Below are 19168 nucleotides of genomic sequence, written 5' to 3'. Positions count from 1 at the left end.
GACATCGCAACAAACTGCATCTCTCTACCGCGAACAAGGCTTGCTACAGCCGCGGAACGACACACGCAGACGTGATCGCTCATTTTTTTTACCTTCGACACGCAAGGAAATGCGACACTTCTGTAAGCTTATGTCTCATGTTTTGTATTTCAAGTGAAACGGTGTATCGATATTTGTTATATTTACCGAACTTTGTCATTGTACTGTACCAAATTCTTGTTTTAATAACTGTGATGAATATTATACCACAGACATAATTTTGTCGAGTAAAGGTTGCCTTCAATTTCATTTCAGGCAAGCTTTACTCTGGGTAGGAAGGCTATGTGACGATTACGTCACGAATCACGAGTTGTTTTCCAAGATGTTTGAAATTTAATTTAGAATCCTATAATTCAGTTGTTTATCAGACTTGCGTTTTCCTTAATGACGTCAGATAATTTCCTCGCTTGAACTGGTGTGTCACATATAAATACTGATGTAATGTTTTCAATCTTTCCTTTTTACGTGATCGATTTCACTGGTTACTACAGCGCTATGTAACATTCAGCAAGCTTTGCCCGAAGGTGAAAGCCTTCGTGTCTGATAATAAATAAAAATGGAAACTTTATAAGTTAGTAATTTGTATAAGTTAGACAGAATCAAGCAACTAACAGCATAGTCACGCAAATTTGAGAAATGAGAACTCATCCATCGAAGCAGAAGCAAAACAAGTTACCAACCAACTATCGTCCTCGCTCATATTCAAACAATTACCGCCAGCATATGCGGACTTTATGACAGATATGTTCCTTGTGTAATACCTCACACAAGTAGTGCACAAGTGAATATAAAAATGTCATAAATTGGTGCCCGAGTAAGTTCGAAATTGCTGAGTTAGTTGCACATTGAGCGAGAAAGAATGTTACCAGCTATTTATGAAGTTTTGATGACCAAGTTTCAACAGCAAGATCAGCCAACTACGAACGCTGGTCAACGAGGAAGTTTTCAAGACATTCCATCTACAATATCAGCAACGAGATTAATTCGGAAACAACAGCACTAATGACATTGATGCCTGGTTGATGTGATGAAGTTTTGATCGCCTAACTAACGTGTTATACATCTCCAAGAGCATGAGCAAACTATTGTATATATTTTTTACGCATCAAGACAAAGTCCATTGGACATCGCCACACGGCGCATCTCTCTACCGCAAACAAGGCTTGCTACAGCCGCGGAACGACACACGCAGACGTGATCGCTCATTTTTTTACCTTCGACACGCAAGGGAAAGCGACACTTCTGTAAGCTTATGTCTCATGTTTTGTATTTCAAGTGAAACGGTGTATCGATATTTGTTATATTTACCGAACTCTGTCATTGTACTGTACTAAATTCTTGTTTTAATGACCGTGACTAATCTTTTAATCAAAGACATAATTTTGTCGAGTAAAGGTTGCCTTCAATTTCATTTCAGGCAAGCTTTACTCTGGGTAGGAAGGCTATGTGACGATTACGTCACGAATCACGAGTTGTTTTCCAAGATGTTTGGAATTTAATTTGGGATCTTGTAATTCAGTGTTTACCAGACTTGAGTTTTCCTTAATGACGTCAGATAATTTCCTCGCTTGAACTGGTGTGTCACATATAAATACCGATGTAATGTTTTCAATCTTCCCTTTTTACGTGATCGATTTCACTGGTTACTACAGCGCTATGTAACAAACAGAAAGCTTCGCCCGAAGGCGAAAGCCTTTGTGTTATAATAAACAAAATGAGACTTTATAATTTAGCAATATATATAGACAGAATTTAAGAAGCAAACAGCATTATCAAACCGTTCAAGAAACGACAACCATCTCATCGAGTCAGAAGAAAAACTATCTATCAATTCAACCATCAGCGAATTATTAAATGTCATAACACGTCGTAGAATCCTCAATGTCTGTGGTCACATTTTCATGTCCAGGACATTCAACATAAGATGCACTGCAAAATGAAAAATCTTCTGATGTTCTTTTCCTCTTAAAATCTGAAGAATGCGAGGATGGTGTAGCAGAAAATCTGTGTAAACGCTGGCACTGGCCATTAGGTATGTTGACACAAGGAGTTTTTTCCAAGTGCCCATTGATAATCTTGATAAAAGAACAGTCACAAAATGAAGATCTCATCCCTCCATCAGTGTCACTGCTTTCTTTAGCAGCTTGTATTGCAGTGGGCAATAACGATTGTACTGTGCATTCAGAATATGACATTTCAGAAAATGGATTATCATTATCACTCAAAGTTTTATTAATAAATTCATCCATAAAACCGACCAATAATTACTTACTATAAACAATAAAAAGACAGATCGTTATTAATTATAGTACATTCTGTACTGCTTATGTGAGCAATTAAGTTTTCACTCAAAGTACCACCATGCCCAATAGCAATTAATTCATTAACTACTCTAGGCTACATTACATGTGCAAAATGAATAAATTCTAAAATTAAACCTTCACTCTACATTTTACGCATTCAATTCACATTTTATAGCGTCATTCATTACGGTTTTACATTTGAAGCGTTTATGAATGATATCATTAATGGTCGAGAATTTAATCAACGATCTTTTATGATCATTATCTTTCATCATACTGCCATGTCATGTCCATTTTCCAAGCTTGATTTTAGCCTCAAGGCTTTCTTAAAGCAGGGAAATACCCTACTTAAAAATACCACTTTGTTTTGAGAAAAGCCTGCAACGTGAATGTCATACCAAACAGTAGCGTATCGTTTGTATCGTGTGGTCACGTTATTTTCAAAGGTACTTCTTTCAAGAAAAATTTTTCTCCTTTGACAGGTGATTATGCATCAAATGAACTCAGTGTAAAATTGCAGTGGATATTCCATCTAACGCCAGCTCTCACTGTAGCCTATGTCGTTTTTCCTTGGCAAAATTTTAAGAAAAATTTGTTGACCGAATGGCTGAAGATGTAAAAATGCATACAAAAGTACCTATCGAAACAGCAACATCTTTTGCCCATCAAGCGGATTGCAATTAGATCGGCGAGACAAGGGTTTCATGTAGGCTAATGAAATGTATCAAATTCTTTAAGAATGGATAAACAAAACAAAACCAAAAGGTCTAAGTTTGGAATTATCGTAATCTACTTAAACAACGTTTTACGCTTTGTTGGAGTTTTGAATTGGCGGCAAAACATTTCATTATAAAACTGGTTATGAGAACTATTATGATTACCTGGCTGGTTTTATGAGTACAAAATCAACACCGTAAATAAACTCAGTTTCTGCGAACTTAGTTAATAAATAATACCCCGTTGTGGAAGTAAGGACGCTTTGCTATAGAACTTGTTTGCATGCAGACGATGCATCGTCTCGCTAATAAATGGCTGGAAAACTATATGCTTAGAAAACTCTTTTTTGACAGCGTAGACAGAGAAAAAAATATGAACGAATTGCAAAAATAAGTAGGCTATGCCGTATCCGGGAGCCTAAAGATTATTTAACAGCAAAAACTATTGCTGCCGATATTGCCTTCGTTTAGGGCGTTAGGCGGCCGCGTTAAGATTCATTTGAAAAAGCTTCCGTTGGTTCTCAATTAATTTTATGCAACGTCATTATTAGCGACGCACAAAGTTAACAGCGTTTTCTCGTACCAACTTAACTCTTCCTGTAAAAATACTGTGTAATAGTTATAAGTTGATAAACGCTTACAGGCAAAAAGCAAAGCTGCACGATGTGTTTATAACTTAGAGCCACATAAAGCAAAAGAGGAGACTACAAACATGGTTTACATACAGTCGTTGTTACACGATGTTTTAAATCTTGAAAAGTATTTGTAGCGACAAGGGAAAGACAGGATAGAGTATATTAACAGTCAGTATTTGTATTTATTATTTTCAGTTTGGTTAAAGCCATATAAATTTAATCAACAGTTGCAAAACTACAATCTTAAATCCTGCAAGTTTCCTTATATGGATTCATAATATGCCACATTTGTGTTTTACGGCGACAAGCTCGAATTTTTCTGCAGTGGTAACCAAAGGTTACGAGGAAATTGTTAACGAGACAATATTAAGTGTTCTTCAGTCGTTTCGAGATAAAGTTATCGTCAGAAAGGCGGAGTCAGACTCTTCTAGATGTTCCGCATATTCATTGACATTTCCTCATCAACAACAAAACAACACACACGGATATTCTTGCCACTGGTCTAAAACAAAGATTTCTATGGATGAACTACACGTGGCCCTGCTTGACGAAATGCAACAATGCAACTGGAAGTTGATTAATGTCATGAACAACATCACGAACGATGAAAAGGAAACTAAATGGACTTTTTGCGAAAAGTAAAATGTTTCACGCGGAAATGTTGTTTTCCTGTTTCACGGAAAACGCTATTTATCGTGTTTATCACCATTAAACGTGTTTTCCATTTATTTCTTGTTGTGTGTTTCTGTTCAATCTTTTGTTAGTTGGCTTGTTATGTTTACTGGAAAATAATTTTCTCATATTTAAATGATGTGGCTATATTTTACCATTGATATAATCATTGAATTTAACCATTTTCCAATGACTATGCAAAGTTTAATTGGAATTAGCTCGAAGCAGAGATGTTGCAATTTTACATGACCTTCTGAATCTATACCAATGTCATACGAATGGTTAATAGCCTATAATGCTGTATCATGACCGATGTAAATTTTGAAAACCCATCCTAGGGGCTATAACGGTCTTTTGTGGCATAAACTTATTTCCTTTTAAGCGACAATTAAATTAACTTTTACGTCATGTTATCACGAACATAGAAATTAACAACATGAGCAAGCAATATTGCGTTATATGAAGCACGTGCTAAATATAGAGATGCATCATGAAAATGTGTGATTGGTCAGAATACGTTTACGTTAGTGAGTAGTGGTCTCAATAATAATAGGGGCATTAAATCAGCAAATAATTTCAAAGCAAACAGCAATATTTTATATCCAAAAACACTAAAAATAGGTCATTTCCATGGCTCTAGGTTAAAAGGTGTTTCTCGGAGCGGAAGCAATAAGTGTAAGCCTTATAAACATTGCTTTATAGTTTTTTTTAAAACTTTATGTAAACTCGAACGACAAGGAAACAACGGTTATATGTTTAGCATAGTTGAACGCATTAATTATAAACTTTCCATAAAAGTAGCAACCTCATTTTTCTCTGAGCAGGAAAAACAAGTGTAAGCCGTATGAAACTTTACGTCAAAGTTTTCTCATATAGCTCATACATACAGTATTTGAATGACATTTATACCAAGGTTATATAGATTGCCAAGCTGTATTATTTACCAACTTTCTAAGACTGTGGGTAATTTCTTGTTTATCTGAACAAAAAATGAGATTTAACCGTATAAAAGTATGGTGGTATTGCTTCCTATACGTAACACGACTTACTTTTACCAAGCAAATTACGAGTTTCAATAACTTCGTGGATCCTTGAGGAGTGGAATATGAGTTTCAAGGCTGTGACATGTCTCTGCTGTTAATTCTTTGCAATACAAAGCAACGCATTGTTTTGTAATTTGTGAAAAAAAGCCTCGAAAAAACCTTTTTATTAAACGATTGACTCAATTAATTTTGTAACATTTACGTTCATATAAATACCCCAAAAATGTTAGCTCATCGAGTTTACTATAAGTGTATTTACATTTTTATTTTACCATCTTTCTTACGTGAGCTTAACTTTAATGCTATTTTTCGAAGATAACTTGTCCCTGGTGACCTCCAAGCGACTGGTAATTCCCAATTTTGCATCGATCACGGTTTCTTGTAAGTAAATATTGAATTCAAAATTCGTTTCAAAACAGTTTCACTAATCTTCTCTACAGTACATGTTTATCTGCTTATATCGACATAGTTTGGTTTGAACTATCTGCTGTCCTGGTTGGTGTCATTTGATAGGGTATTGGTTGTGAATTAAAACTACCAAGAGTGCAGACAAAGGTAAAACTTTCAGACAAAACTGTTTAATATTTTCTGTATCATCAACGTTTTTTTTATTTTTTCTTGGCTATTACATGGTAGTTTACAAGAGATATATTTTATATTTCAGGTTTCAAACAAAGCTGGCTGGATAAAAGCAAACATGGTGGAATCAGAATGATCTTTTCCCCACATATGAAACTACCAGGATGTCAATTCTATCAAGCTCTATATTCTATATAATAATTTAATTCGTCAAAGCTATTGATAAAAGAATGTTTAGAATGTTGTATTGCACAAATGTACACATTTCTTGATGGCTGCTTTTAATGTTTCAAAATTCTGTTAAACAGTGAACAATGAAGAAAGGAAGCACAGATGACAAGAAATAAAATAATCAAACAGTCTCAAAATTATGCAGGGTAAAATCAAGAAAATTGTTCCATCGTGACACCAAGCGGGTAGATTTAAATAGAGAAACAATGATCTTATTTTATCAGTGAAAATCAGTTGAAAGCAAATTGCTTTAAACTAGACTTAAAATTATCCCAGAGGTTTTTGGTTCTATGCTATACCGAACGAAGTAAACAAAAATATCAAGCGAGGTTTTATATAATCAAATTATACAGCTCTGAATGTCAAGTAGAGGAGGTAAGTAACTGCATTCAATATTAGGAACTATATCTAGCCTGGCTAAATGCATTTGCAAACGGTGCTAATAAGAGGATGGAATTAAAGCTAAATGTCATGTGAAAACGAGGATTTAAGATTTTCATAAAATCATTGTTTAAGATTTGTTAAGTAAATGGTGGCTGCAATTGCCAGCATTTATATTAATTATATTTGTTGTAGTATCCTGCACACACTTAAACTAAAAAGTGCATATCGTCACCAAACTTTTGTGCCATGCATGACAGGATCAAGTGTAGAATGATTGTAGGTCCCTTACTACCATGGTCTGTGATCTTGCTGTCAATAATTTTCAACAAATAGCCAAAAAAGGGCTTAAAAAATTTAGATAATTCAAATATTGCACTGTTAGAAGTTAGAACACTAACTTGTCATACTGTTGATAAGGCAGAATTGCTCATAACATTATTGTTCTACCATTGCCTCTAAGAGCATGACATGAGTTTAACAAGGAAAACGCTTTTTAACTTTGCCGTTTGATTGGTTGCTGTGGCGTGCACCTTTCACACCGGTTGTATCTCTCCCTCGAGCACAAACGTGTTGAAATTAAACTCTTCGCCTTGTCCACAAACTTTATTTTAACGCTTTCAGAAAATGTTGGTGTGTGCTCCAACGAAGCACAAGTAGGAACCAGTATTTTCTTACTATTAGTCTAATAGACACGATTTGTGATGTTCAGTTTGAGTTTTTTAACAAGAATTATAAGAACCTTCTATAAATGGTTGCCATAAATGGAAAGGACTTCTGATATTAGCTAAATTGAGCTTGAACTTTGCGTAGAATTGCATAAGTCAATTTGAGTATTTACAATAAAAAAACGAAACACAGGTTAATAGGCAATAGGGCAAGAAATCTTCTGTTATCGTTGTTGTTTTAACATTTTGTATTAAAAGTTTATTGAATCATGCCCTATTTACGTTTCACGATTTTGGAATTTTATGAAAACGAGACTTACTGCTCCTACACAGCGTCAGTTGCACCTGGATTTGAAAAGGAAACTATCGAACCTATTCTGGAGCTTCTTTCTTCGTTTCATGGCTGCATTAACTCATTCAAAAGCAAACAGCATCGAAGCAGCAAATGTACTTCGTACGAGTTTGATAATCCGAATGGCAGAGAAGATGATTTTAGAACATGTCTAATTCACACTCGTTCCAAAGATGAACTCCACATCGCTCTGGTAGAGGAAATGAGAAGCCTTGGATGGCAGTGGATTGATCCGAATGAAATTTGGTGCCATTCAATAAACAAAGAATGTACAACAACTTGGACTTTCAAACGTTACAGTTAATTTTACAAGCTTTGATTATTTCAAGAAATCCACCTTCATTCGTGTCATACTTAGGTTCTTCAACTTGATTACTCCATTAAATTTGCTCTGTATTGTGACCGTTTTTGTAGCTTAAGATAAATATTTTTTCCTTGATATTTAATAAACATCATGAAGACAAACAACTTTAAATTGCTAGGTTACAGGTTTGAAGAAACTTACCGTAACGGTATAACATAATCTCAACATTTAATGCCGGTGTCGGGAAATATTTTGCCCTCATTATGACGTAAAATGCGTGGTACCTTCATCGGTATAAGCTTTGTCCCGACCACACCCTGACAGCCTAGCGTAAGCCAGCATAGGCTATGAAGAAATGCCAATATAAAATGCCTACCGTAAAGTTTGTTTTCAAACAGTTTAAAAAGTATAGCAAGAGTAGCGGATACTGTATAATTTCTACGGTACATTACTTTGTTTTGCTGCCCTTGGATCAATCCAGAATATCCAAATGGCGAATAGAAACGAAGCGAATATCCCTCGAATAGAAACCGCACGATTTAATTAAAAATAAACAATAGAAGCCGCCCTCGCATAGAAGCCACAGAAGACAATGCTGAAATCGCTTCGGTGTAATATAAAGGCTGTCATTGAGAGCTTGCACATGCGAAAAACAACAGTTGTCACATTACATTAGTGATCGGATAGTAATAGAATAAAACCTTTTTGTCAAAAGAGAGCACAGAATTTTATTGTCACCTAATCAACACTACCGGTACTTCATGTAATAAAAATAGAAGCCGCCCTCGAATAGAAGCCGCACAAAACGTTCAAAAATAAAAAATAGTAGCCGCGGTTTCTATTCAAGAAAATACGGTAACCCAGACCAACCATTACCGTACTGCTTTCAGCTACGGGGTTTCCCTTAAAATGACATCGGCAAGGTTATCAGGTGTAGAGTTGTAGACCTTTTATTGTACAGTTTACTTCGATATATTGCAGCCATCGGTTTCACAGCAGCTAACTTCACAATTTTTTATCTGCAATTGAAATACAGTCATAGTATACAAGACTAGTTAAGTTTTACTTAAGTAGTTTTCTAGTTTCATTTATATTTACCACCTTTAAACATGCATCTTTTACATTAAACTATTTACCGGATATGCAATCTTCTTTTCCAAAACTTCGCACAATTCACTCGCGTTTCTACAATGCTCATCCATGGCGCAAAAGTAACCCGGTATGCGCTCTATGGTAAGTGTCATAGTCATTAGGCTTTGTTTAACATTGCAATATTTTCTTTATCGTAAATATGTTTATCGTGATCAATTTGTTGTTTATGATAAGTAGTTGTTATACCCACGTGTAATGGATATCAGAGTCATATCAAATCTGGCGATGCCACACTTGGTTGCATTCCCTGGACAATTTACAAGGGATTGCTTTTGTTCCGAGTTAGTAACGTAGCAGGATATCGAAGAAGTCCCATCAGCATCAAGATTTTGGAAATCTGATCAAACAACTTTTGTTATGCAGAAATAGTCTAGTTAACAACAGGCTGCGTCTACGTGAAAAGCATGCGTTTCATCTGGTAAATCGTATGTACCTGGTAGGCCACCCGGATGATTAGTGTTCGTCCAACTTCGGCCAGGCTCAGCTGCAGAGACAGCTCCCATGGTCATGAAAATAACAATCACAAAACTCGTCATAATTATATGGTTTGCTGAACTAAAACTATAACCTTGTAAATAGTTCAACTGCCTGGCCAAGTGGTTCCAAATTAGTGGTCAAACTTAACCACGCATTGGTGATCAAGTTTCTTTTAAGAAACAATATTTTAGATGTCCCACGGAGTTTAAAATTGTCCAAGTGGTCCTCGGTTCAAAACGAGTAAAGAAACACGGGTCTAGCCCCTCTAGCATAGCCTCGAAATCTCGAATCGACGCCACACAGTAACAAAACTCGGAGACATATCCTAATTTTGGTTGCAATCGTTGCTTGCCAAAACAACAACTAAAACTTGTGGAGATGTCTGAACTCTGAACCAAAGTCTTTCTATGATCTTAGGTTTGAAGTTTTTGAACATCATCGTTCTAATATCGAAATTGTACTGCAAATTGTTATGTCACATGTGGTAATGACGTACTTTTTGCTTATGATGTAAGAAAGCTTCCTAGTGTGTAAAACTTAATGGAAGTTTCAATATACAAAGAACACGAGTTGCTTTGCCTGCTGCATGGTTTTAGAAAACGTTGGCTTATTCACACTTGTTAGAAATGTAAAATCGCTCAAATGCCATTACCAACATTTTTGTTTTAAATTTCGAGTTGTAGGCCTACCTGCAGCCTATTGAATTTTGCAGTTACCTTACAGTACCGGTCCTTCAAGTTTTTTCAAACTTGTAACCTAGCAATAGTCGCAAATATCAAGGAAAAAGATATTTATCTTAAGCTACAAAAACAGTCACATACATACAGCAAAATTTAATTGAGCAATCGAATTGATGAACTTAAGTAAGACACGAATGAAGGTGGATTTCTTGAAATAATAAAAGCTTGTAAAATTAACGGTAACGTTTGAAAGTCCAAGTTGTTGTACATTCTCTGTTTATTGAATGGCACCAAATTTCATTCGGATCAATCCACTGCCATCCAAGGCTTCTCATTTCTTCTACCAGAGCGATGTGGAGTTCATCTTTGGAACGAGGGTGAATTAGACATGTTCTAAGATCATTTTCTCTGCGATTCGGATCATCAAACTCTTACGAAGTAAATTTGCTGTTTGCTTTTGAGTGACCGAATGTTGTCATGAAATGAAGAAGTAGGCATTAATAGAAATACCCTAGAATAGGTTCGAGAGCTTTTTTTCAAATCCAAGTGCAACTGACGCTGTGTAGGAGCAGTAAATCTAGCTTTTATACAATTCTAAAATCGTGAAACGTAAATAGGGCATTGATTCAATAAATTTCATTACAAAATGTTAAAAAAACAACAACAACAGAAGAATTCTTATCCTAATGCCTATATCACAAGGTTGAATTAGCGAGGTGGTGTTCGGAGGTAGCTTCACGACTTCAATGCATTTGAGTTCTTTCTCATCGCCATGGGCAGAACAATTGCCGATCAATAAAGTGATTTTTCGTTGTTGAACCTGCAAGCTCTTGTCAAACTTCTACAGCCAAGTCAAACCAGATGCCAGTGGTCATCTAAGCGGTTTTAGAAAAAGTGTAGGCAACCGCAAATACTCGCACATACTTGAAGCATCGTGGTTTTTTAGATGTCCTAATAACGAGCAGACCATGCTTATCACCAATCATGCTGCAGCATACCAGCATTGCTAGCCTATCTTTTGCAACCTTTGACCCACGAGACATTTTGCGAGAAGATCTCTTTACATACTTAGAATCCGGTAGAGCTCGAAAATAAAATGCTGTCTGTTCTGCGATATAAAGGTCAGTAGGCTCATAGCTTTTCAACGACTCTCGCACGTTTTCGCTGGTCTACGTGGCAGCGGCTTCTTCATCTGCTTCACCGGCTTCGTCGTAAAGTTTTGTGTAACGTATATCATGCCTCTTCTTTCAGCGGTTAAACCAACCATCTGAGCTTTTAAATTCGTTATGACCGAGTTGTTTGGCAATCTCTTCAGCCTTATGCATCAATACCGGGCCACTTAGTGGAACCTTGCGAGATTGAGCAAAACGGAGCCATTTCCACAACCCATCTTCCACTGCTTGGTCCTTGCCATGGCGCTTCCTCTTCCGTTCATTGATAACTTCCTTGTCTGACGCTTCCGACTGGAGAGCTGATTTGTCACGCAGGAGATTTCGCAGACAACCACGAGAAACGTGAAGTTATTCGGCTACACCACGTTGGCTGCACTTTGGAAGCGCTCGGTACTTTTTCAGCAGCTCAATTTTCTCGAGCATATCTGTGTCTTTGCGCACCCTACTGATCCTTTTCGAATCTCTGGATCGCTAGCTGAGTTTCTTACGCAATAACAAAAGAATTCAGTTTCAGCAATTTTTGATCACTTTTGGCTGCACACTTCGCTAAGTTTTTACGTAGAGTTACAGTACAGTACATCACAGTACGATTATGGACGAATACGGACCAGCAATCAAGCTTGTGACGCAACATTTACATGGGATACTCTATTTAGTTTTCCGCCCAGATTCAGGGTGAGCAGAAACAATACGCTGTTTGATTGCATTTAATGTATAGCCTACCGTAGTACACTACTGCCAAACCATCATCACCCATGCACTCACGCTCAAATTATGCGAAATCTCTCCAAAAATGGGCTTATTAAACGGAGTTTTTTGTTTCACAAAGCGGAGCCTTTTGCTGGAACAAATGGAGTAAATCGGGACCGTGTTGAATTTGGCTTAATAAGCGACTGATTAAAGCGGCAACTACTTAGAGTTTTTATAGACTTTTAGCTTAACATTTTCTATTGTTACTATAGACTAGACTACTAGAGTATAGACCAATGGTATTAAATAAAAAATTAATTTGTTTGTAAACCAACCCAATATATGATGTCGGTTACTGCATGAGCAATGTTTAGAACCTTATGATTAAATCATTAAAATTAACAGAAAAAGACTGGGTATGAAAATTAATGTTTTTTTGTTTTTGAGTTATTAACATTTTGCAAAATCTTGTTGAAGTAATTCATTAAATCAGGCCGCACTTACGTTTCACGAAGCCACTGCAAATACAGCCAGAGGCATAGTTTAGGGGCGCAAGGTGGGACAGCTGTCCCCGGGCGCAGTTATATGGGGCGACAAATAAAGTCATTGTCTTGTACAACGCTCACAAAATTTTAAATGCGTTGATAAATGGGGGTGCAAAAACTGCGTCTGTCCCCGGTCACTAAAAACCCTGGCTACACCTCCGAATGCAGCCAGTTATTTCAGCGCAAAAACTTTATCTTTCATTATTTACAATCCGCAGTTGTTTGTATGGCTATGACGAGCTATATCTGTTATAGATACGTGTGCGTAGAAGGTCACGTGTATCACACGCTGTCTTTCGGTTAAAAAAACAACAGCCTATAGGCGAGGATACATCGTTTATTTGATCATGTTCCAGAAAAATTAATCTCACGCTTTGTGTCTTGTAATAGTGTTTCATTTCATACAACCACTTAGATGTAGGTTGCTTTGGACGCATAGCCTGCTATAGCGCGTTGTAAAACGAAAACACAGCTCATTGCTTAGAGTTAGACTTTAATTTTTTTGTTTGTTTTATTATGACGCCAGACCTTCGGCTTCGGTTCCGGTACTCACGAGCGTAAAACTCTAAAGCTCGGGTTCGAAAGAACACTTGGTTTCCGGCATCGCAAACAACTCTGTGTTTGAAAAAAGACCAACTCTGCAACTCTGCTTTCTCGCTGTACCATCTCTTAACCCTATAAGTACCCGACGTTTTTCAAATTGAAAATACACATTGCTCATGAAAGTACAAGGCAGTCATTCTGTACTCTGGCGATTGGGAAAAATGTCTGCAAGGTGCAAACTGTAAACGTTTCTTTGGCATCTTTGTGAAATACTGTTACTGTAAATCCTTTGAAATTTTGCATGTGTCGTTTTCTATAAGCATTTTTATTATGCCAGCGACACTGTACTAGCCAACCAGAAATGGTCTGATATATGAACTATTAAACTATAGTTATTTCAATGACGACTTGTCAAGCTTACAGGCTATACTATTAGCTGTACCCTGTATACTTCAAAGTTCTTCAAAGCTGTGCTAGGTAATGGCAGTACTAGCATCTATTGCTACAGCTAGGCTACTATAGCAATAAAGATGGACTGAATGGGAGGAATAAGTGAGTTAACGCGAAACAAATAATTTATTTCAATTATTATTGCATTGAAATACCTAAAGACATCAAGGCTATAATAATAGTATAGGATAGCAGCTATAGCATAGATTTATCTGCAGCGTTTAAAAGTCCAGGTTGTTGTGTTTTCTTCGGTTGATGAGTTATAAAAAAGTTCGTTTGGACAAATCCATTTCCATCCAGCTTTTTCCATTTCGTCAATCAGTGCAACGTGGAGGTCATCTTTAGAACACGATGGGAGTAACCATATTCTAGGATTGTGCACCCTGTGGGCCGGGTCGTCGAATTCGTAAGCATTACATCTTTTGCTCTGATGCCGTTCTCTCTTATACAGGCTAATGCTGGAGTAAAATGAGCGAAGAACCTCCAAAACTGGTCCAATAACTTCATCTTCATATCCAGGCGATACTGAAGCTGAATAGGTGCAGTGACTTTGGCTGTCATGGAAGTCCATCTTCGTGAAACGTAAGTGCGACATAATTCAATAAATTACTTCAGTAAGAGTTTGGAAAAATATAAACAACCTAAAAATGACAATAATTTCTGGGCGTCTTTACGTTTATTGCAATGATTTAAACCAAAGCTCAGTCATAGGCTAAATTGAAGTAATGATAAGCTAATCTACCGGGTAATAAGGTCCATTTAAAATAAGTGAATAAGCGAACGGATTTTTTGAACCTTGTTTCTGCATACATTTATCAGGTTTTGATAATGCTCATTGCAAGCCATTTTCATTTGCACGGTCTACCACTCTGCTGCAATAAGATTCCTGAATATTAACGTTGGGCTGTATCTAGTCTTCGGCAAAACTTCAAATAATAAAATACCAGCTTCTATCTGGGCTGCTTTGGAGGACAAGGATTGATTTTTACAAAAGCGTGGGAGACGCGGCAAGTTTCGAGGACAAAGTGGAGGCTTGGTCATTTCAGAACGTTTGTGCTTGCGGTAAAAAATGACAGTTTTCAAATGTGACCAATCCAGTTCGCAAAACCAATCAATTGAAATAATTGGAAATCGTTTTAAACTTTTGGTATGGTATGGTATGGATGGAATGTTTTGTTGAAATGAAAGTTCAGTTAAACGATTTTGTTACTTTGTATCTGGTGTGGGTTGTATGATCAATTCGGATATCCGACAACCTGTAGCATGCCATAATAAACCCTACTCTCTGTACAAAGTCGGCAATACACGGATCGGAAGCTGAAGCGCAAGGTTTTAAGTTGAGGCCATATTTTAATCTTGTAACCCAACCATTACCAAATACGTTTAATTTCTATCCGCAGTATAAGGGTGTAACTAATTAATTATTGTAGCAAAAATAATTTGAAATAAAAAAATTGCAATTTTTTTAGATGTGAATTAACGAAGCAATTTTAATCAGTCCATTAAAGTATTTGTGCTGTTTGTAAACTAAAAGTATTGTTTTTCCGAAAACGTTTAGCACTTGTATATAGCTTAGTCGCTGTTGGGCATGATCTCCATTGGAAAACAAAAATTCACATGAAGTGAATTTTAACACAATGGTTTTGGAGCGGTTTAGCTTCATAACTTCAAATAAAACAAAATGCGTTTATTTCCGTTTTTACAACACAACAAAACTTAACGAAATGCAGATGGATGATTTCAAGATGTTGAAAGAAGTCTTTAAAGAATCTAGTCACATGACCAAAACTTAATGATATGGATTATGGACGTTTTAAAATCACTGAATCTAAGACAAGCTTGAATAAGTTTCTTTTAAAGCAATTTTTCTGAGTCGCTTTGGAGTCAGCCTGGTCTGTACCAAAACGAGTTTGTTCTGCAGTGTTTTCTTTGGCAACGTCTGCAAGCTGCAAATAACAAACAATAATTTTTGAAAAAAACAAGGCCATAAGATGAAACATGTAGGTTTAGGCCTATACAGCTGGGAATCCTAAGTACAACACTATAACTATAAATAAAAAATGTTTTCAGTGCGTAATATTTACAGCAGTTTGCGATTCTTTTGAGTTAGAAAATATAGCGAGACCATTTGAAAAAATGGTAGCAAATGTTTCATTTCTAAATGAAAACATTAACTGTCTATGCCCTATGGTCATCGTATCTGGCAAAATGCATTGATATGATGATAATCGTTCAAGATTTTTCTACCATATTTTCTACTGTTCTGGCTAAGTCTATTTTACATTCGCAGAAGAATATTTGTTTACACTTGCCTTTACTCCAGGGATATCGAAACATATTGCAATTGGAGAGGTAGCTTCCGTTTCGGACTGTCACGCAAAAAATGTTCACACATTTCTTGGTCTGTAAAAAAGAAATTTATTTAGTGGTTAGCTATTTGCAGACTGCAACTGACGAACAATAGTTTCGTTATCAATCAACTGAGACAAACTCAAAGAATGTCTTTACCCATCCTATTGATCTTATGCTTTTGTGGTTATTGCCGGACGTGATTAGGTACTGACAGCACACTTTTGACAAAGTTTCTACCATGTTAATCATATCAGAAAGTTCCTTACCTTCTTTTGGCCGGCTACATTTCCTTCGCGTCCTGTCAAGTAAAAAATATTTTCATCAACGACGCATCTTATATATGCATTTAATTTCGATGTGTTTATGTTATATATAAAATACCTATGTGAAGTATTAGCAAAAAAAGAACCAACAACACCAAGAAAGTTTTCATCATGTTTCAAATATCAACTATGGTTTTGCCTGAAGAAATAATGAGCAAAGAAATTAAATTTTAAACCTGCAAAATGATATACAAATAGGTTTCTAGCATCAACAAAACTGGGTATTAACGACAATTGCTAAACGATACTAGTTATTGCTAACCAATGATATACACCTGCTAAAATTCCATCTCAAAACTAATGTTTACGTGCATTTAATTCTAAAGTAACGGGCTGTCACCTTTTGATGTGATAGAAATAAATGTTTAGGTTAATATCTGTTCAGCCGCCTTATCTAGGTTTTTTCTTGTATACTGAGCTTCCCAATATAAGGCTATTCATCTATTCGCAGCCTCCTTTTTTCACAAGGAAATCCATTTAGGATAATTGAAAATAGGAAGCAATATCAGTAGTAGTATAGTGTTGCCACCTCAGGAACCCCCCCACCACGCCACCACCGCCACCACCACCGCCACCACCACGCCACCATGCGCCACCACCACCGCCACCACCACCGCCGCCAACTCTTACCGCCACCAACTGTGAAGTAGGTCACTCCAAGATTAGTCCATTCAAGTAATTAGGTCATATGTAAAAAGAGATAAGAAAAGTGACGTCATAGTTTTGGTTCCACACGTAAAGAAAAAAGATGTTAGAAAAGTACAAGTGTAAAAGTGACGTCATAGTTTTCGTTAGCGCCAACATGCGGTAAACATGTTCTAGGTTTCTAGAGGAAGGGTGTAAGAGAAAAAACATCTTGGGTTTGTGGATATTCGATATCAGTTACATCATAGTTTCAGTGTAAAGTATACAGAACGATGAACCGTATGCATTACCACCTGGAATCATATGGAGAAAAAAGCCTAGAGTAAGAACGCGTTAATCGTATTCGCATATGCTAACATGACCTGGTTATGAATTCCAGCTTGGGTTGAAATAAGCCAGACTTTAGAAACAAAGCATTGGAATGTATTACAACCAATCCAGTCGATTCCAGATGTAAGAGAAGAATAAATAATAGCTGGTACCCAGATGTGATTTGTTTTGATCCGATTAGGAATTACCTATGTTTTCGAATGCAGATGTAAGAGAAGAATGAATAAAAGCTAGCATCCAGCTAACCACCGCCACCACCACCGCCACCACCACGCCACCACCACGCCACCACCACGCCACCACCACGCAACCATGCGCCTCCAACTGTGAAGTAGGTCACTCCAAGATTAGGTCATTCCAAGATTAGTCCATTCAAGTAATTAGGTCATATGTAAAAAGAGATAAGGAAAGTGACGTCATAATTTTGGTTCCACACGTAAAGGGAAAAGATGTTAGAAAAGTACAAGTGTAAAAGTGACGTCATAGTTTTCGTTAGCGCCAACATGCGGTAAACATGTTCTAGATTTCTAGAGGAAGTGTGTAAGAGAAAAAACATCTTCGGTTTGTGGATATTCGATATCAGTTACATCATAGTTTCAGTGTAAAGTATACAGAACGATGAATCGTATGCATTACCACCTGGAATCATATGGAGAAAAAAGCCTAGAGTAAGAACGCGTTAATCGTATTCGCATATGCTAACATGACCTGGTTATGAATTCCAGCTTGGGTTGAAATAAGCCAGACTTTAGAAACAAAGCATTGGAATGTATTACAACCAATCCATTCGATTCCAGATGTAAGAGAAGAATAAATAATAGCTGGCACCGAGATGTGATTTGTTTTGATCCGATTATGAAGGCAAGTCTAAACCTGTCTGGGGAATCAGTTACATCATAGTTTCAGCGTAAAGTATACAGAACGATGAACCGTATGCATTGCCACCTGGAATCATATGGAGAAAAGCCTAGAGTAAGAACGCGTTAATCGTATTTGCACACGCTAACATGACCTGGTTATGAATTCCAGCTTGGGTTGAAATAAACCAGACTTTAGAAACAAAGCATAAATTACCTATGTTATTCGAATCCAGATGTAATAGAAGAATAAGTAAAAACTAGCACCCAGCTGTGTGTTTGTGTGACCAGATTACGGATTTCCTATGTTTACGAACATATCAATACCAAATACAATCACAGCTGTGTTTTTGATAGGTCAAAAGGGAACAGAGCCATTGTTTGTTTATGTATAAGTAGTCTATATATATCATATTTTCCAAAGCAGGTAGGTTATATGGAAAAGCAGCAAAACAGGCAAGCAAGTGTGACTCTTGTTGTTACATACAATGTGAACAGTGACGTTTGTACATTATGATGTTATAATCTTATGGTGTAATCAGTTGACTCGTGAATGTTTATAGTAGGGGTAGGCAAACTTTTTTTAACATCGATAATGAATATTATTGGATATTACTATTCAGCTAGAGCAGTCATCTTTGTTAAAAACTATACTTGCTAGCATTAGATATAATCGTTTAGAGGAGGTAAACTTGTTTCGCATCGATAATTAATGAATAATATTGGATATTACCATTCAACAAAGCTTACTGTTTTAGTAATAAATTAGTATTTTTACAGTACCAAGAAGATTAAACTTCAACAAAAACACATCAGAAGGAATAGGAAACGCTGTAAATTTTGTGTGCGGATATTTACAAAGTGAGTATACAATAAACTTTATGGATGAATTATCATTTTCAATATGTACTGTATACATAGACACCTTAAATAGAAGGACTAGTAACTCGCACTCTCGGGTTACGGAACTTGGGTCCCAATCATAGATACTAGTGTGCCGCCACAGATTCTCAGGTGTGCCGCGAATCT

General features: G+C 36.6%; 1 protein-coding gene and 1 long non-coding RNA gene across 3 annotated transcripts; both read right to left on the bottom strand.

The window, feature by feature from the left end:
• Positions 1-8851: 8851 nt before the first annotated feature.
• On the bottom strand, positions 8852-9953 carry LOC143444214 (uncharacterized). The gene is made up of 4 exons (XM_076943370.1): positions 9509-9953; positions 9266-9412; positions 9060-9151; positions 8852-8942 (listed from the first exon to the last, which is right to left on the bottom strand). Exons 1-4 carry the CDS (start codon positions 9609-9611, stop codon positions 8886-8888), a joined length of 399 nt encoding a protein of 132 aa, XP_076799485.1. The 5' UTR covers positions 9612-9953; the 3' UTR covers positions 8852-8885.
• A 5351-nt stretch (positions 9954-15304) lies between these two features.
• LOC143458661 (uncharacterized) lies at positions 15305-16810 on the bottom strand. 2 transcript variants are annotated; one of them, XR_013117689.1, is made up of 5 exons: positions 16648-16810; positions 16366-16446; positions 16251-16282; positions 15945-16035; positions 15305-15578 (listed from the first exon to the last, which is right to left on the bottom strand). It is a non-coding gene; the product is annotated as an uncharacterized LOC143458661 (long non-coding RNA). The 2 variants fall into 2 exon arrangements; XR_013117687.1 differs by lacking the exon at positions 16648-16810 and having other exon boundaries at positions 16366-16527.
• Between the last annotated feature and the right edge of the window lie 2358 nt (positions 16811-19168).

This window comes from Clavelina lepadiformis, chromosome 1 (genome assembly GCF_947623445.1).
Source record: "Clavelina lepadiformis chromosome 1, kaClaLepa1.1, whole genome shotgun sequence".
Lineage (NCBI taxonomy): Eukaryota > Metazoa > Chordata > Ascidiacea > Aplousobranchia > Clavelinidae > Clavelina > Clavelina lepadiformis.
This window is presented reverse-complemented; position numbering and strand designations above follow the sequence as displayed.

Excerpts from the sequence above, each read along its gene's own strand:
- LOC143444214 (XM_076943370.1), bottom strand. The coding sequence starts at position 9,611 with ATGACGAGTTTTGTGATTGTTATTTTCATGACCATGGGAGCTGTCTCT. Across the intron at positions 9,413-9,508 it reads TCATCCGGGTGGCCTACCAG|ATTTCCAAAATCTTGATGCT; the intron begins GTACATACGATT and ends TTGTTTGATCAG. Across the intron at positions 8,943-9,059 it reads AAAAGAAGATTGCATATCCG|ATAAAAAATTGTGAAGTTAG; the intron begins GTAAATAGTTTA and ends TTTCAATTGCAG.